This window comes from Heteronotia binoei, chromosome 6 (genome assembly GCF_032191835.1).
Source record: "Heteronotia binoei isolate CCM8104 ecotype False Entrance Well chromosome 6, APGP_CSIRO_Hbin_v1, whole genome shotgun sequence".
Taxonomy (NCBI): Eukaryota; Metazoa; Chordata; class Lepidosauria; order Squamata; family Gekkonidae; genus Heteronotia; species Heteronotia binoei.
Genome location: NC_083228.1, coordinates 34,103,939 through 34,120,711, shown reverse-complemented (window position 1 = coordinate 34,120,711; position 16,773 = coordinate 34,103,939). Strand labels below are relative to the sequence as shown.

Genomic DNA, 16,773 nt, shown 5'->3' with positions numbered 1-16,773 from the left:
TAAAAACCATGCTTAGCGTTAAGTGCTTGGAACTGTAATCAATCTTCATTTCTCTTTCCCTCACTCTCTCTTTTTCAATCTAATGATCCCAGGTCTTGCCCAAAAATCCTGTAACATTGCAAACATTATAATGAAAAATTAATCCCTAAATAACGAGCCAAATTGTTCTTTTTTAACCCAATGACAACAGAGTAGTTAGACTGATCTTTTCCAAATAGCTATACATGGGCAAATATGAAGGATGATATTAAGGAGTATAATTTTATTTAGAAACGTCTGCCTCTAGTTTCAATGAAGTAACTGAGGCAATTTGAAGCTGATATTTCACCACCTACAAACTGTCTTTTGGAGACAGTAAAAGCATACATGCATCGATTCCACTCAGATTAAAATGTATTATCTGACAACCAATTGTTTTTGAATGAGAAATTCTAATCTAATTAACACCATCAATTCAAGGACCATCCAAATGTCAATGAGGCTTGAGAGAACACAATAGTGTATTCCTTTTTTATGACATATATTGGGACAGTTTCTCTCTGTGTCTCTATAGACACAAACACACTCGATAAACAGAAGTCTTTATAGTGGCTCACTTTTGCATATCAGCTTTGCTTATCTGAACAGGACCTTCTTCTGCAAGTGCTATCCTGCCAATGTGCAAGATCAACAGCTGCCCCAGCTGTTGTGGCTCCAGCTGTACAGAATAACCTTCCATTCTCTGGTTTTCAACAAACTTTGCAAAAGAGAATATTCGGGAAGGCTTTGTTTTATATGTACTAGGGCTGTACGGTAATGGAATTGTTTGTAAAGATGCACTGGTAAAGGGACAGTGACTGCAAACTATACTACTATGCACTGTTGCTATAAGTATGTTTCTACTATGTAATTTTTGCATGGTTTATCATGTCATGTTTAAGTGGTTATACTTTGCTTCAGGTTTATGCATCGTTTAAATGCTCATGCTTTGTTCCAAGTTTATTTCCAGAGTTCTGCTTTTTCAGATTTCTGCCATCCCAACCACATTTCAGTCTATTGAATGTACCATCCTGTTGATTGTATTTGACTTACATTATGTAACCCACCTTTCAGTGAGACAGGTGGACTATAAATAACATAATAAAAATAAATAATTTGGAAAAACTGGACATTTGGCAAGAAATAACACAACTACACAGTAGGATTTTTTCAATGTAAATGTTTTTAATGAATTGTCATATATAAATTGCCATCTTACAATAGTTCAGTTTCACTGTTCTAGGCTTTTGTCTTGATTATCCACCTTTCATTCTGTATCTTGGATATGTTAACAAAATTACTTGTTGGTTAAGTGCTTCCTGTCAACTAGTGTTCTGGTTCTTCATATGTAGGGCTGTTTGACATGAGGATTGATTTGGGTAAAAGTATCTGTTTAGAATTTAGTTTGAAAATCTTTCTGTGCTACAAATATTCACCAAGATGTTTTAAAGAAACATATACAAAAAGTCCCTTAACTAGGCCACAGATTTCCTTCTCCAGTAAGTACAATGTTTTTGAGAAACTGGATATAAATTTACAGTTTGTATCTCAGGTGGGATACCTCTGAAGCAGCAGAACAAAGTTTGAGTCCAGTGCTACTTCTAAGACCTACAAAGTTTTATCCAAGGTAGGAACATTTGTGTGCCCGTACACTTCCTCAGATCCAATGAAACTGAATTTACCAGTCCATAAATATAAGGCAGAAGTTTAACAGAAAATTAGCATATGACATAATGTTAAAGCATCATTATGTTGTATGCTAATTTGCTGTTCAACCTCTGCCTTATATTTATGGACTGGTAAATTCAATTTCATTGGATCTGAGGAAATGTGCACACACCCAAAAGCTCATACCTTGAATAAAAGTTTATATCCCATGGACCCTTTCTATCCTATGGACACTGAGTCTGACAGGATTTATTCAGATTTAATTGTGATACAGACAGACAGACACACAATATCATGCTGAGCGATGTGCCAGCTCTACGGCACTCCAAGCACAGCACTCCAGCTGTGTGTAGCTTTCTTTCTTAACGTGAGCCGGACTCCAGGCAGTCTGGTTTGCATTCAGAAATAAAGCTCCACATAACTACTTTCAGCTGGGCCACACAAAGTCGTAAGAATAGCCATGGCCCACGACATAGAAAATATCTCCATGAAACACACTTCAAGCCTCAAAGCTATCCATTAAGTATGGAAATTTACATTAGATAAGCTGAGGAGCAAAGTTAGAAATGCATTGTGCTCAGGTGAAACTCCTGTAGGAATTGGGATAACATGAGCAAATTATTTTGTGGGGGTGGTGCATCTGTAAATTCTGTTAGAGTAAATTTTGACAGCCATGCTCCAATGAAAATATCTGATGTATTCTTGGACTAAGTTGAAAGAATATTGATGAGTGAAATTTCTCAGCATATTCTTACATCTCTATACCAGATGCTCCCTTATGTTTTAGCAGCTGCCCATCAGGGGTCTTAGTTTATCTTGGGGATATAGTAGTGTTTATTTCATTGCACTCAGATGAAAATCTTCAAAGGTGCTTACTTTTGAAAACCCCTTTAAAAACTCCAATTCAAACAAATTCCAAATTAGAAGGTCTACAATACGCAATATGTGACAGGATAAAACACTGACATGTAACATATCAATAAGAAAGCAATAAGTAAAAATGGTTGTTAACAAAACCACACCAGATAGAAACCAGGATCAGCAAGGTGGATGTTCAAGTCAGACTGCACTCCAAGGAAAGCAAATTTTTTTAAAGTATTTTGTGTGTGTATGTGTGTGCTTGCATGCCTGGATATCATGGTAATTTCTGGCTAGGGGACTTGGAACTTTTTCAGAGAGGTGACTTATATTGCCTGCCTCTACATCCCAGTCCTGGTATTCCTTTCCAAGTATTTGCCAGGGTTAGCCCTTCCTGAGATCTGACAAGATCAGACCAGGCAGGTCTCAAGTAAAGCAAGTTTTGAAGTTAATGGAACCAGACAGTAAATAAGAGGAAGAAGAATGCCTACACATCTGACCGAAAAGATGGGAAGATCTATCTGAAAGCACTTCCTTTAGCAAACAGGACTGGTCTTATTACTACAATCATACACAAAAGGCAGCAGACCTGGGTATGTGACTCAGAGAAACCAGGGTAGACTTGTAAATAGTTTGTCCTTAAGGCACTGAAATCAAGCCAAGATTAAAGCCCAGGTCTCTTATCAAACAGGAGCCATAGAGACCATTATAAATTGGGAACCACTGCAGGAAGTTTGAACTGCATTTTCAAAGTAACTGTAAAGGCCTTTATAAAATGGAATGGACTACATAGACTAGACTGAAAATTATAGAGAATAGACATGCCTTTGAAGCTTTCTTTAAAGTTTCTTTCTTAGTTTTGGGTTTTTTTTTTTCATTTTATATTTTGCAAGACATAGAGGATTTTCTATAAAGTTAAGGGAAGACCTTAACTCCAGCCATATAACCAAGCAGTAGTACCACAAAAACAAATACCTCAATTGGACCAGCACTGTCAAAAAACAAAGGTTTTATTTGACCTTGTGCTCTTAAAATGGTTAGTGTCACTACTGAGATTTCACTGGGGAGAAGCTATTTTCCAGGGATTTATTTTGCTTTCAGTAAAGCTTGCTGTTTTAGAAAAGTTTATATTTTTCAAAGTGATAATGTGTTTTATTTCCAAGATGAAAGCAACAACCATGTGGAAAAAACACTTTAGGAAGTAACTGCAGAAAGAATGGAATTTGTCAGACAGGAATAAAATTTAAAACCATTTTAAAGGGTATCCAAAACTATTCTGGACAAAAGCTGCAAGAAAGCCATTATAAAATTATTGTTTTTGAAGCTAATTTTTAAATCTTACCAGCTCGAGACATATATTTTGCCTGCATTGTGGCAATACAGAGCTTGCTTTGAAACCTGTATTTTTGGTATTTAATTATGAATTTCTGAGGCCACTTTTATTATGACACTACAGAATTGTTGAGAAAAAAACTTCATACTTCCTAAATCTCAACTACTGTCACAGGCTTATTCTTATGGGGACTAGGAACCAGCAAGTAATCATAGACATAGGAATCCAGTCTTTGACTTCACCTTTATGATCTCATAAAATTATATCTCAGTAACCTGCCAATTTTTAAATTATGAATATTATTATTCTACCTACCAAACAACATAGGCATTTGCTTTTCATTCCACAGAACAATATTTTGCACAACAGGGTTCAATGACCCCTGAGGGGTCCACTCCGGTGGGGGTGTGTGTGTGTTGATGAATCCTTTGTAAGAACGCAGGATGAACCAGCCTTGTGCTGTGTAACCAATACGAAAATTGATGTATTCTAGAAATGGGGCAGGGAGTCACAGAGGAAAGGGACACGGCATATTCCTCTTTTGAAGTGGGAGAGCTCAAAAAGCCACTGCTGTTCACATCTGCCTGGCTTCCTGATTACCACAGAAGACTAGCCAAAAAATATGCTGATTGATCATAAGAGTCAGTACCTCAGCCCCAGGGACTATGATCGGTTGAGTGCTACCAATGAGGTACAGTCATAATGTTGTCATCATAGTTTCAATATAAAAATTATTTCTTTATAACCAGCCTTTCTCTGAGAAGGAAGGTGGGGGGAATGTAATCATCCAGTGAACACTGCAATAGGACTAGGAATACAAAATTGAATGATACTGTGACAACAATGAAATCATACAATATAAGACATTCAACGAACAATGGAGCTGATGTTCATGTTACTTTCCAATGTAAAGAATTTTAGCACAGAGACTGAAAAAGAGGCATTTTGCCACCACAGGAAATTGCTAGCAGTGGTTTTCACTTGAATGGGCAATGATGGTCTTTTTCTAACTTTATCACGAGCCCTGAGTTTTCCCAGAATTCTTGCCACCCATGTACAGTTGCCCTCAGTCTAGAACATATTAACCAAAATTACTTGCTGTCTTTAGTGCAATGTCCCTTCCAATCAAGGGGTCAGATTGGTGAGGACATGGTTCATAGCATTTTAACTTACAGCCCTAGAAAATCAGCTACTGTCTGACCTTGTAGATCATATACAGATAACAAAAAACAAAAATATTTTCTCCTCATCCTGCTTTTAGCTGATAAGAATCTTACTGTACTGTTTTGAGAACACAAGAGGATGGAAACCACCAAGGAGCATACATGGCTTGCACCATATGCTTTGGAAGGGGATGGGTGGTGTGTGCCAGTGAGGAAGGAGAAAACCAGGGGGGTGTCTCTGGAAAAATAAAAATGGGGACTCTTGGGCTGCTGAAGTTTGAAAAGTGTTATCACTGACAATAATGTGCCTGTTAACTATCAGTCTTTGGTTCTGGAAATCCTGAGAGCATGTTTTGCAAAAAAAAAAAAAAAGTGTTAATCAGTGTCTTTGATGTGTCCAAAGAAGGGGTGGGGTGGGACCAGAAAGCCATTCATTTCTTTATTACCTTGCATCTAAAAACAGCTAACTGTAACATAAAGGGAAAATTATTGGACTGCTGATGAAGCACTGTAAGGAAATGTCCCTAATTTCCAGAACATCGTAGTCACCCGTCTGGGTGCCAGACTGCCTGGAGAAAGAGCTCTCACACATCTGACAGAAGGACGTGGGTTTGCCTACCAGACTACTAACAGCCACAACGCTAAAGCAGCACTCTGTGTTCCTGCAAGAGCGCCAGCAAGGAAAGCAGATGGTTTCCAGTCGCTTCGGGCGAACGCCATCTCTATCTTGGAGTGGAAGAAAAGTGCGCCATTAGGAGCTATCCAGACAGAGCGTTTTTCAGCCTTGACCATAGAATCCACTTTGGGAGGCTAACACCAGCTATTTTCCAGCAGTACCAAGACTCCATTTCAGGACAGCGGGAGGCACACGTACGCAACAGATGTGGGCACCCATGGAACCATCAAGCTTATCTAGGCATAGATCCTGCCAGACCACCCAAGCCTTTGTTCAATGAAACCCAGGACAAAGACTGGTAGCAAGGAGAAGACTGAAGAAGAGGAAGACCATCTTCAGCCAGAGCCAAGTTCCTTTGTGTAAACCGGGTGTTACCTAGGCAATGATTTGGCTCTCTATTGTCACCCTTTTAGATAAGTTTAATAGTCTTAAGCATCTCCCCACCCAGTAATCTCCCCCATTCTTCTCCCCAACTGTCATTTTGGAGCCTCACCCTGGTCCATTGCAACCTGAAAGTCCAACCAGGTACCCCTGGACCAAGCTTGTTCATTAGTTAGTCATGGGCACCCAATTAGGTGCCACCAATTAACTTGCTATTGGCTACTGCAGAAGTCCAGCCCTTATGGTCACTGCAGAGCCTCCCCTTTCTCTTCCCTCGTACCTCCCAGCCCCTGAGGGTCTAAGGTAGTCTATTTAACCTCTGACCCAACCCAATCAGGTGTGAATCTAGCAGTACCCTATCTCCGCTGTCTAGATCCATCACCGATTCTTGGCCAGTTGAGGGTCCCATTTCCCCTGTCCTCTATCGACGCCATTGGAGCCTTCTTGAAGACTACGATCGGTAATTATCACCCTGTTTGTCTACCCATGGGTTGTCTCTATATTTCTCTCTATTTTTCCTTAGGACTGTATGTGTGATTTTATGAGTATTTTATCTTGTATGGAAGCCTATATTTTTCTGGAATAAATTTTAATTGTTTTACTTAGAGTCCCTAATATTTTTAAGCATTAATTTCTGGACGTGGAATCCTGTATACACAGGTAAAAGATCCTGATTAAGCCAAGTGCCAACCTGACAATTCCCCAACCTTGTTTTGAGGGCATTTTGGCTTACAGCACACCTTCTTAAGTAGATGAAGATTCTATTAAGACACAAATCAATATGTTTACAGTGCAATCCTAAGTAAAGTTTCAGCTTCTAAGGCTATGCGCTGCCAATCATTTTTTTTTTTTTTAATGTAGAATGTGTATTAATCACAAATGGGTATTTGAGTCCTGTGGAATTTTTAAGACCAACAAAGCTTTATTCAAGGTAGAAGCTTTTGTGTGCATGCACACTTCGGCAAATACAGTGAAATGGAACTCCCTCAGCCATTATATATGGAGGAGTTGCCAGAAAGGGCCAATTAGACAGAAACAAAAATGGAAATTATCAATCCATTCATATAGGTAGGGTGAGAACTAAATTATCATACAGCACAATGAAGATGTTTAACAGATTCAAGAGTCAAAGAGGAATAATAATATATGGTTACCATTTGTTTCCATTCAGATCTGGGGAGGGAAACAGTGAAGGAAATAAATATGTCAGAATTGGAGACTGATGCATCCCTAATTGTGGAATGCTGGGATTAAGTAACTGAGATCTTGACATCTGTCTTCCAAGCATGGAGGCAACTTTGCAGCATCTTCTTTTTTGAAGTGGGGTGATTGGCTGTGCAGATTTATCTCCCTTGTCCCCAGATCAGATAAATACATTCCAATTTCTACTATTCTTTATGTTACATTACAATGCTATTTTAATCATTATTCCAAATAGATAAAATAAAATGGCCCTTCTGAGGGATTGGTGAGAGTGAATTGATACTATACAATTGAATTGATACTATACAATTGCATGCTGATTGCTACATTAGAACTACCATTGTGGTGGAAGGCATCTGCCATCACAACCAACAAGCCAAAAACTAGTATCTTAAGAAGATGACATGGATTTTGGTCTATACACAGATACAACCTTTCTGGGATGCATAAAGTATCTCCAGGGGCTATTTGAAAAAAGCTTGCATGAGGCCAGATTTAGGCATCTTGGTTCAAAATGTTGGTTTTCACACTCAGCCTTGAGTACATGCATAAATACTAGGAGGACTAGCTCTGCAAATGGCTACAGGACTGTGACAATATTGCTCATAAGTGCAAGGAGCAATGGAATACTAATCAAACTGCTGCTGCATTTTTGTTATCTCTTTTGTGTACCTCCAAGCTTGAAGACACATAACTATACAAGACAAGAAGGTGAAAGAAACTGGTTCTTCAATTTGCCTGTAGAATATTAGTCAAGAGACATTTATTATTCAAAGCAGACTGCACAGTTTTTGGCATGCAGAAATTCTATTATTATCTCTGCAAGAAAATGTACTTAAGTTGGCAGACCCAAAACCTTGAATGATTCCCCCCCCCAAAAAAAAACCCCCCTTACATCAGACTTTTCCTACATTTGGTGGCATTGATGATTCAGCTGGCATTCCTCTCATTTTCTAGATAGAAAATGCAAAACTGTGTGTTAATCCACAAGTTTATCAAACTTGCCATATGAAGGACATCAGAATTTCAAGAGAAGAGCTTCCTTTGTTCATGCAGAACTTTGATGAATTATATTTTCTCTAAGAGAATATTCATGGAAATCATTTGGAAAGACCTTGCATCATACTGAGTGCCACAGCAAACAATGAATTGCTGGCAAACCCTCATGCACAAGAAGGCTCAGTGACCTTCAGTTGAAAGAGCTGAGGAGGGGAAGTCATAATATGCACAGCTCCAACAGAAAATATATTTGTGCCAACAAATATAGATGTCACAGATTGTTCTAAAATGCATTTTAAAAATTTGCTGAGATTTCTTATCATGGGTCATCTCTGATAGACATAATTTGAGCACAAGATAACCTGTTATTAGGAAGAATGGTAGTGGAAAAACAACATCAGGGCTGAATCAATTAACCTGACTATGACAATAAGTCCTTGAATACAATGATCCCAAAGAGAGCAGTAGACAATCCCAGGATAAGCTTTTACTGTGAACTTGTTTTGTTTTCTTTTTAAATGTCCAGTTTACAGCTCCACAAGGGAACCAGTCAACCTCACTATTAATTTATACAAGGTAAAAAAGTCTGTTGTGAAAACGTTGTGAAATCAACATTACCCCAGAGTCAAAAACGACTGGTGCTTGCACAGGGAACTACCTTTACCTTTTTATATTTCATACATGCAGGCATTATGATAGGATGACACTGAAACCATCCTCTGTTTTTATTATTCTATTGTATAGTTTTGTTTTGTGATTTGCCTCCAGGAGGCCCTGGAGAGATGCCATATATGGTTTCTAAATAAACATGCAGCAACAGAAATATAGATGATGGAGTGGTAAAAACAACATGGGGTTGGATCCATTGCAAGAACCTTACATGGTCCATCACAAGGATCCCTGATTGTTTCAGCTTTTCATTTTCCCCAGTAGTCATTTCCAGTCTGGAGATGTCAGTCCCAGGTGGGGGCTGGGGTTCTGCCAATTTTGGGCCCTCCCCAGACATTGGCCATCTGGCCCCTGCACCCAACAGTCCTCCATGGACGTCATGCACACCTGCACCATAAGCCACAAATTCATGGCTTGCAGGGCAGGTGACCACTCTTTCTAAGTAGGGGCTGTTGACTCCTGCCCTTCAAGCTGTGAATTCACAACTTGGAGGGCAGGTGCTCACAGTGCTCACTCCTTCCACCCTTTAAACGATTGGGGAAAAGCAGGGTGTGTGTGCAGTGCTGCATCCACAACTTGATGATGTCACTCTACATGATATCATCACATCAGGGATGGACCTCCCCCTCCCAGAATGCCCCCCCCAATTCCCCCACCGCGGAAAAGATGGGACCTGGCAACCCTATTCCAGTCCCAGGAAAGTTTATTTCCAGGGTCAGGGAAGCCATGTAGAATAATGTGAAAAGGAAGACATACTGGCAGGAAAGAACCCCAAGTTCTTTCTCTCTTAAGACCTAAAAGTGTTTAGGAATTAATCTGGCCACTTCCCCTCCTTCTCTGTTGCCCTTTTTTTCTTTAACTGACACTCAATGTTACATGCCTTCTGAAAGACAATTACTATGTCCAGTTGTTAACAAGGGTATTGTTTCTGAAATTTGCAGAGTAATATTTTCAACATGGACAAAAATGTAGGAATCCCTGCTTCACTGGTATAAGACCCTATTTTGGAGCCCTGATGATGGACATGGGGCTATTAAGTGTGCTCTTAGAAAGTGTAATGACACTGAAATTTAAATCCATCATGCAGTGCATTGAACCAACATGGATGGATCAAGGGGGAACTTGGTTCAGCAACCTTTCTGGAATAAGGCTACAAAGACAAATCTTGTGGGTGGTATGGGGATGAGATTAACTAAAAATCTTAGCAGTTCTCTAGAGACACAGCATTTTCAGTCGTCCCTCTGATTTCAAACCAATGTGTTTAGTGACTGTTCGTTACTTTGATGTACAAAGCCTTGCAATAAATGTTGGTATAGTTATTTAGAGTTTTCATTTTGAAGAATTACACACTTGTTGGTTATGGTAAGCAGCACCCTGATTTCTATTTCCTTACAAAACTACATGACAACATCTCCCTCTTACCATTAATACTGATGTATCTACTATGTAAGAACTCAGATTATAGCATTAAAGAATCAAGTATAATAGAACAGGAAGGCAAACAATTGATGTGACTGACATGATAGAGACCACAAAATCCATTGCAAGTTGCTCAAATGCTGATTTCACCTTAAGTCCCGTGCACTACCCGAAACCAGCTGTTAACTGTCCATTTTGAACACAAAGGGTAACAATCTTGTTATTATAAACAATGGGGTTAAAAATCTGTACTCTTGACAAGGAGTAAATAACATAGCTCTTTCAATACCCTCGGAAAGCCTTTTTTATAAAAGATTGGCAGTCTGGGGGCAATTTATCCTGTACAAACAGTCAGGTTCCAAAAGTCGTTTCCACAGATATTACAGATAAAAAACCCCCAACAACAAAAGATTGCATAGGCTTGAACACATAATGATTTCTCATAGTTATATTATTTGCAATTAATTCCTAGGAGGCATAGAAGTAAACACATTTTTAAACAAATTGTGCTGTTCTCAAAGGAGTCCATTAAATTATGTTGGGACCCTTAATCTCTCCAGTCAAGGATAAATAAAAACACACCCCATGTTGATTCTTTGCTTGCTGCCAATGTATCAAGCTGCTTTAGTGCTACTAAAAGAAATAATTACATTACAGATGTAATCTGTATTATTTTGGGGGTTTTTTCTTACACCAGACATGGTAATAATGAAAAACCAGCTGAAGATAATGGTGTTACAAAACAGGCCAAAAACCTTCTTACAAGCCACTTTAACCACTGAGCTTGGAGACACTTTATTCTGCTCCATTCAGTAAGATGTCACTGTCTTTAAAACTAGAAACATTAATCAATCAAATGCACCTATGTAATCTAAGCTTTAAATATTTACTATCCGGGATGATGCACTGGACATTTCCCCCCTTTGCTATAAAAATAAAGCAAGAACAAAAAAGGAAACAATCCAGCTAAAAACCACCACTTAAGCATCTGTAAACAGGGTGCATTCACACACACTAAATAACATGCCTACTGGATTCTTACTTTGGAAGAATAGCAAAATCCACTTGCAAACAGATGATGTGTGAAAGCACCCAGAATCACTATTGTAGAATGTAAGAAGCTGCCTTTGACTGAGTCTGACTGCCTAGCCAGAATCTGGCTAGCGAGCCAGAGGAAAAGCAGGGTGTAGCTAGAGAGCTTTGGCAACAGCTCTCCAAGGTTCAGACAGTTCTTTCCCAGTGCTGCTACCAGCATTGTTTCTGAACTCAAAGTATATGTTCTGCCACCCTCACTCTCTAAAGAGACACCCCGCCCCCCCCCCCCCCAAACAACCTTAGCAACAATGGCAACAGGAACACAATGTGCTGAATCTAGTGGTAAAGTCCTGTTGCCGAATTAAGCAAACATAAACATTGCTATAAGGGAGGCTGATTTGTGCCAATTCCCTTGTCCTGTGGCATATCCCAGTTTGCCGCTCTTGATGTTTATTAGTGTTCCATCTCTCAGGAGCACCATTTCAGGAACCGTTTCGGGCTGCAGTGAGAATGGTGAGGCAAGAAAGCCCTGTTCTATTAATGGATAAGCCCAATAGGGTTTAATGTTCTATCCCATTAAATCCGTAAATGCTTAACCACTTTAGTGACAAACAGAAAGCCATGCCATCTTATATTTTGTTGTCACACACTGAATTTTTACTAGAAATTGTACACATTTTTCAATATTACTTGGGCATCAGCAAAGTAGCCTTATGTATTATATGTATACTAGGAATAAGGCCCATTGTAAAGAAATATACAACAGGCTCTAGAAGAAGGCTCTGGGTGAGTGCCCCTCCAGCCTTGCTGTCTTCCCACCCACCCAAGTGAAGGCATTCATTTCCCTCCACACCTGAAGGGGAGCTGATCTCTGCCATCTGGAGAGCAGTTGTAATTCTGAATGCTCTCCAGCCCTCACGTGGATATTGGCAACAGTGTTTCCCCAGGAAGAAATGGCTGGTTTGGAGGGTGGCCTTGTACCTGTCTGAGGCCCCACCCTTCCTCACACCCAACCATTTCCAGGTTCCGCCCCTCAAATCTCCAGGAATTTCCCAACCTGGAATTGGCAGTCCTATCTTCTTCTCAACCAACAATCCTGGGATGAGGATGAGGGGAGGAGAGAGACAGGGAGTGACAGGAAAGAGGCAGGAAGGACAGGAAATGTGGGAAAGTGGCTTATTTTGGCAGCCTTCAGAGGCTGCCTGTATTGGTAGGCTGTCTGTGTAGGCCTTTGATAGGGCGGCAGACATCTGTTGCTGGTGGCAGCCACTACACCTTTTGTGAGGCTGCAGTACAGCAGCAGTCCTTTCTGAGGTCAGTTGACAGAGAGGACACAGAGAAGAGTGGGAGATGTGTCTCTCTCTGAAGTTTTGGCTGTTTGTTCAACATTCTTGAGCCAGAGTAAGTGGGGGCAGGGGAGTAAGCCAATAGGAGGCAAGAGACTCTGACTGACCTGTGATCTGTCAATGATTTCTGGTGCATGGAATGCACCCCTAAATTAATGGGAGAGCTCCATTTGGCCACCCACAAGAGAATTATGATTTATGATTGTGTGTAGAAATTATTGCACATCATACTGTGAAAATATTGCATAAATTGTTCATAAAAATGGTACAACATGAAAACACAATACAGCTGAATCTACAAAACTAATAGGAAAAAAAGCAGAAAAGCAAAATCATGAGAAAATATGAACAAATATAAAAGCAAAAAGGGAACATCAGTGCATCTCTAGTGACACCTATATTATGGATCCCTCTTCCATTTGTTTGAAAGAAAAAAACACTCTTTAGTTGTTACCTAACTCATATTTTGAGTTTTTGTGTGACAGATATGGCTTACAAAAATGTAGTCAGCAATGCATTCACGAAACTTCATGGAAGTCTACACATACTGCTCAGTCTTTTACTATTGCCATTTACCACAAGGCCTCCATGAAAAATAAGTAATCAGCTATCCTGCATTCAGAGTGAGGCAATCAGTCTTGTGTCTGAATGGGTGAGTGGTGACCCAAACAACATCAGCTCGGCAATGACCTGAAATCGGGTTTAAATAAGGGAGTGAAGCTGATCCAGCACTTTGGAAAGATACAAGGTATTGAGTACATCTAAGTAAATCTTATTTTATGTTTGCTCTTCTGCTTATACACACAACACAAAATACTAATCTACAAGTCTGAAGAATATTCACATGAAGATTTAGGAGTATATCTCCTTAAACTGGTATCTAGGAAAAGATTAGGCCACCACTTCAGGTTTTTGTCTTCTTAAAATGGTACATGCAAGTGTACCATTTTATCACATTTTTTATTACACTTGATGGGACATAACTGCTTTTGTATTGAGGTATATGTCCTTCGCAAATGGAAAATTTCCATCATTCAATATGGAATGGATGCTATTTCTCCTGGAACTTTTTGATATATTTATTATTCTGCTGCCATACCTGCAAGGTTGTTCCTGCTTTGATGTGGAAAATTTAACAATATGAAGTTCTACCAATATACTAAGGCTGATCTATCAGAGGTAAATCACATGCTGAATCTGGTATTTTGAATGGAACTGGAAGCACTTTCTATAGTATTACTTCTCAGTCTTTTAAGAAGAGAACTACAAGAAGTTTCCAAAGCCCTGTAACCAAGAACAAGCTGCTCACTCTCTTGAATATGTCAAAAGTTCCAACCTAGGCATTTCAGGCAGAATCATTGTAACAAATAGCCAACCAAGAGCTAAACACTACACAAGGAGTGCCCAAGTTAAGATGCCCATCTGGGGTTAAAATATCCCAACAGATGTATATGGCTGATCCACAAATTATGCAATTGTTGTTGCTTTCTGTTCAGGACCACAAAATCAAGAATGCTGTCAGACACCAGTTGACCCCAATGGAAACCTGTTGATGTGCCTTTAGCTTGGTGGAACACAAATAGTGCCACAACATTTGACAAAAATGTAGATAAGGAATGATGATGAAGAAGAAGAAGAAGAAGAAGAAGAAGAAGAAGAAGAAGAAGAAGAAGAAGAAGAAGAAGAAGAAGAAGAAGAAGAAGAAGAAGAAGAAGAAGAAGAAGAAGAAGAAGAAGAAGAAGAAGAAGAAGAAGAAGAAGAAGAAAAGACCAATGTCTCTGTACTTACAGGAGAAGTAAGCTCTGGCAAACTTGCTTGGTAAGTGAGTGGCCGACAGTCCCGAGTATTGTGGACTAATATGCATGGAAGGAACATAGGTCCAAGGTCATCCCCATCCAGAACATCAACAGTGAGGGTGGTTGTACTTGTTCTTCGTTCAATCAGATTTTGAGCTCGGTCCTGTAAAAAGAGTTGGAGGTGGATGGGAAAACAGATAGACTGCTGCAGCAATTTCTTTACAAAAACTCTTAATAGCAGTCACTGCTCATGGGCTCACCACACAAAGACACGTTGGCACAAATGAGAAAATACAGTTATAATGTGCAATCCCAGGAATATGATATAACATGTTGCAAAGTTCAGAAAGGGATGAGGGAGTACTGGTTCTACAGGCATAATGGAATCACTAAGCTTTACCTTTTGCCTTTGGGTGGAAAGAAAGGCTGAAGTTGACCTTGTTAAAATATCCTTACTTTCACAGTTTTTCTTCTCTGTGATATCTTTTTTCCCTTCACTGATTTACCTTCTTCTTCAAACATTCCTTTCCTTAATCTTCCATTTATATCTTTCTTGAAGATGCATTTTTCTTCCCCTCTACAGAAATCCTCTCTCCAATCTATTCCCTGGACCCTAAATTATTACCTTTCTGACATCATTAGGTATAAGATTGTGACATCAATTGACATGGCACAGAGAGCAAAACCTGAAAAGTGGGTAATTGGGATCCATTGGCTGCAACCTGTCTTGGAAATAAAATGAGTTACAGTAAAGGAAAAGGATATTAGCCATTGGAAAATGGAAATATCAAGTCTTTGTGAAAAACGCTAGTTTGAAATTAAATGGAAGAATTTCCCCCCACCCTGCAATATTTGAGCACAAAAATATAGACAGGCTCTGTGATAAAATCTTTTGTCTTGTAAATTTGGAGCTGATAAGCTTTGTTTTCCACACATAACAAGGGCAAAATTTAATCCTCTGTATCTCCAAAAGAGAAAAAAAAAAGTTGTGTAGCTTTAATAATAGAATCACTTATCAGCACAGCACACCAGTACATGCACCATATTTTCTGCTTACTGACAGAGGAATTCATAAATTCTCTTTGTGGCTGTTCTAGTGGGAATAAAAGTCTTCAGCATTAAAACAAAATTTAAAAACCAGACAGTTACAACAACACAACATGCTTATATAAAATCACAGCAATATTACCACATTACAAAGATTTACAATGTGGTATTTGCATGCCTCTTCTGCTTTTTAGCCTCATGACAGAGGGACTAAGAGTTAACGATCAAGTGTTTGGGACAGGAGTATCTGCTTAGCTGGAGAAATTCCAGCTAAAATTAATAATAATTTTATTATTAAAGGGGCATATTAATGAGGCAAGTAACAGTGAGATAAGTAACTCTTCCAACCTATTTGAATATGTAGAGTTTTCTGAAAATTAAGGACAAGTGTTAAAAATGTAGGCCTGGGGAAAATTTTGAACTTGCAGGCTTGAATGCTAAACTTAACAAGCATAGTGCAAACTGCCTTGAGCACAAACCAAAAGGGGATGCAAATGGTGTTGTTGTTAGGTTCACTCCTAGGACAGGAAAGTGTCTCAGTAGATTAGAAATAGATGAGAAGCTCAGTACCTGGATATACAAAGCAGGAGCCAAGTTGCACCTTTAAGACCAACCAAGTTTTATTCAGAACGTACGCTTTCGTGTGCTCTCTAAGCACACTTCATCAGTCAAGGGGATCAGGTATCAGCCACAATACCTGATCCCGTCGTCTGATGAAGTCTGCTTAGAAAGCACACGAAAGTTTACGTTCCGAATAAAACTTGGTCTTAAAGGTGCACTTGGCTCCTGCTTTGTTCAACTACTTCAAACCAACACTGCTGCCCACTTGGAAGTACCTAGATATGTGTGCCATTTTAAAATAATATTCATGCGCTCTGTACTCAGGTATATTATTCCAAAATATATTCATAAGAAGTGGCCTGGAAAGGATAAGGGGATTGTGTGGGTCAATAATTACTAACAATTAGAGCTATTGACTCAAAACAACAAAAACCAGAAAGTTTTATCATCTTTAACTCTTTTAAAGAGGATTTACAAGAAAGGAATGTCTATAAAGCAAGTAATATCCGGAATTCTGTTCAGAATGAAAAGTTTATTAGCTATGATTGCAAAGAACAAGTACTGTAAAATTAAGAAGTGGAATGGGAAGACTTTTTTTTTT

The 16,773-nt window shown here is 39.2% G+C and overlaps 1 protein-coding gene across 3 annotated transcripts in view; it reads right to left on the bottom strand.

Moving 5' to 3' along the window:
- PCDH15 (protocadherin related 15) overlaps nucleotides 1-16,773 on the bottom strand; it is a 475,582-nt gene that overhangs the window by 299,391 nt on the left and 159,418 nt on the right. For all 3 annotated transcript variants that reach the window (XM_060241241.1, XM_060241242.1, XM_060241243.1), the window contains exon 8: nucleotides 14,557-14,727. In XM_060241241.1, the coding sequence (XP_060097224.1) occupies nucleotides 14,557-14,727 (171 nt within the window). The remainder of the gene's footprint in view (nucleotides 1-14,556; nucleotides 14,728-16,773) is intronic.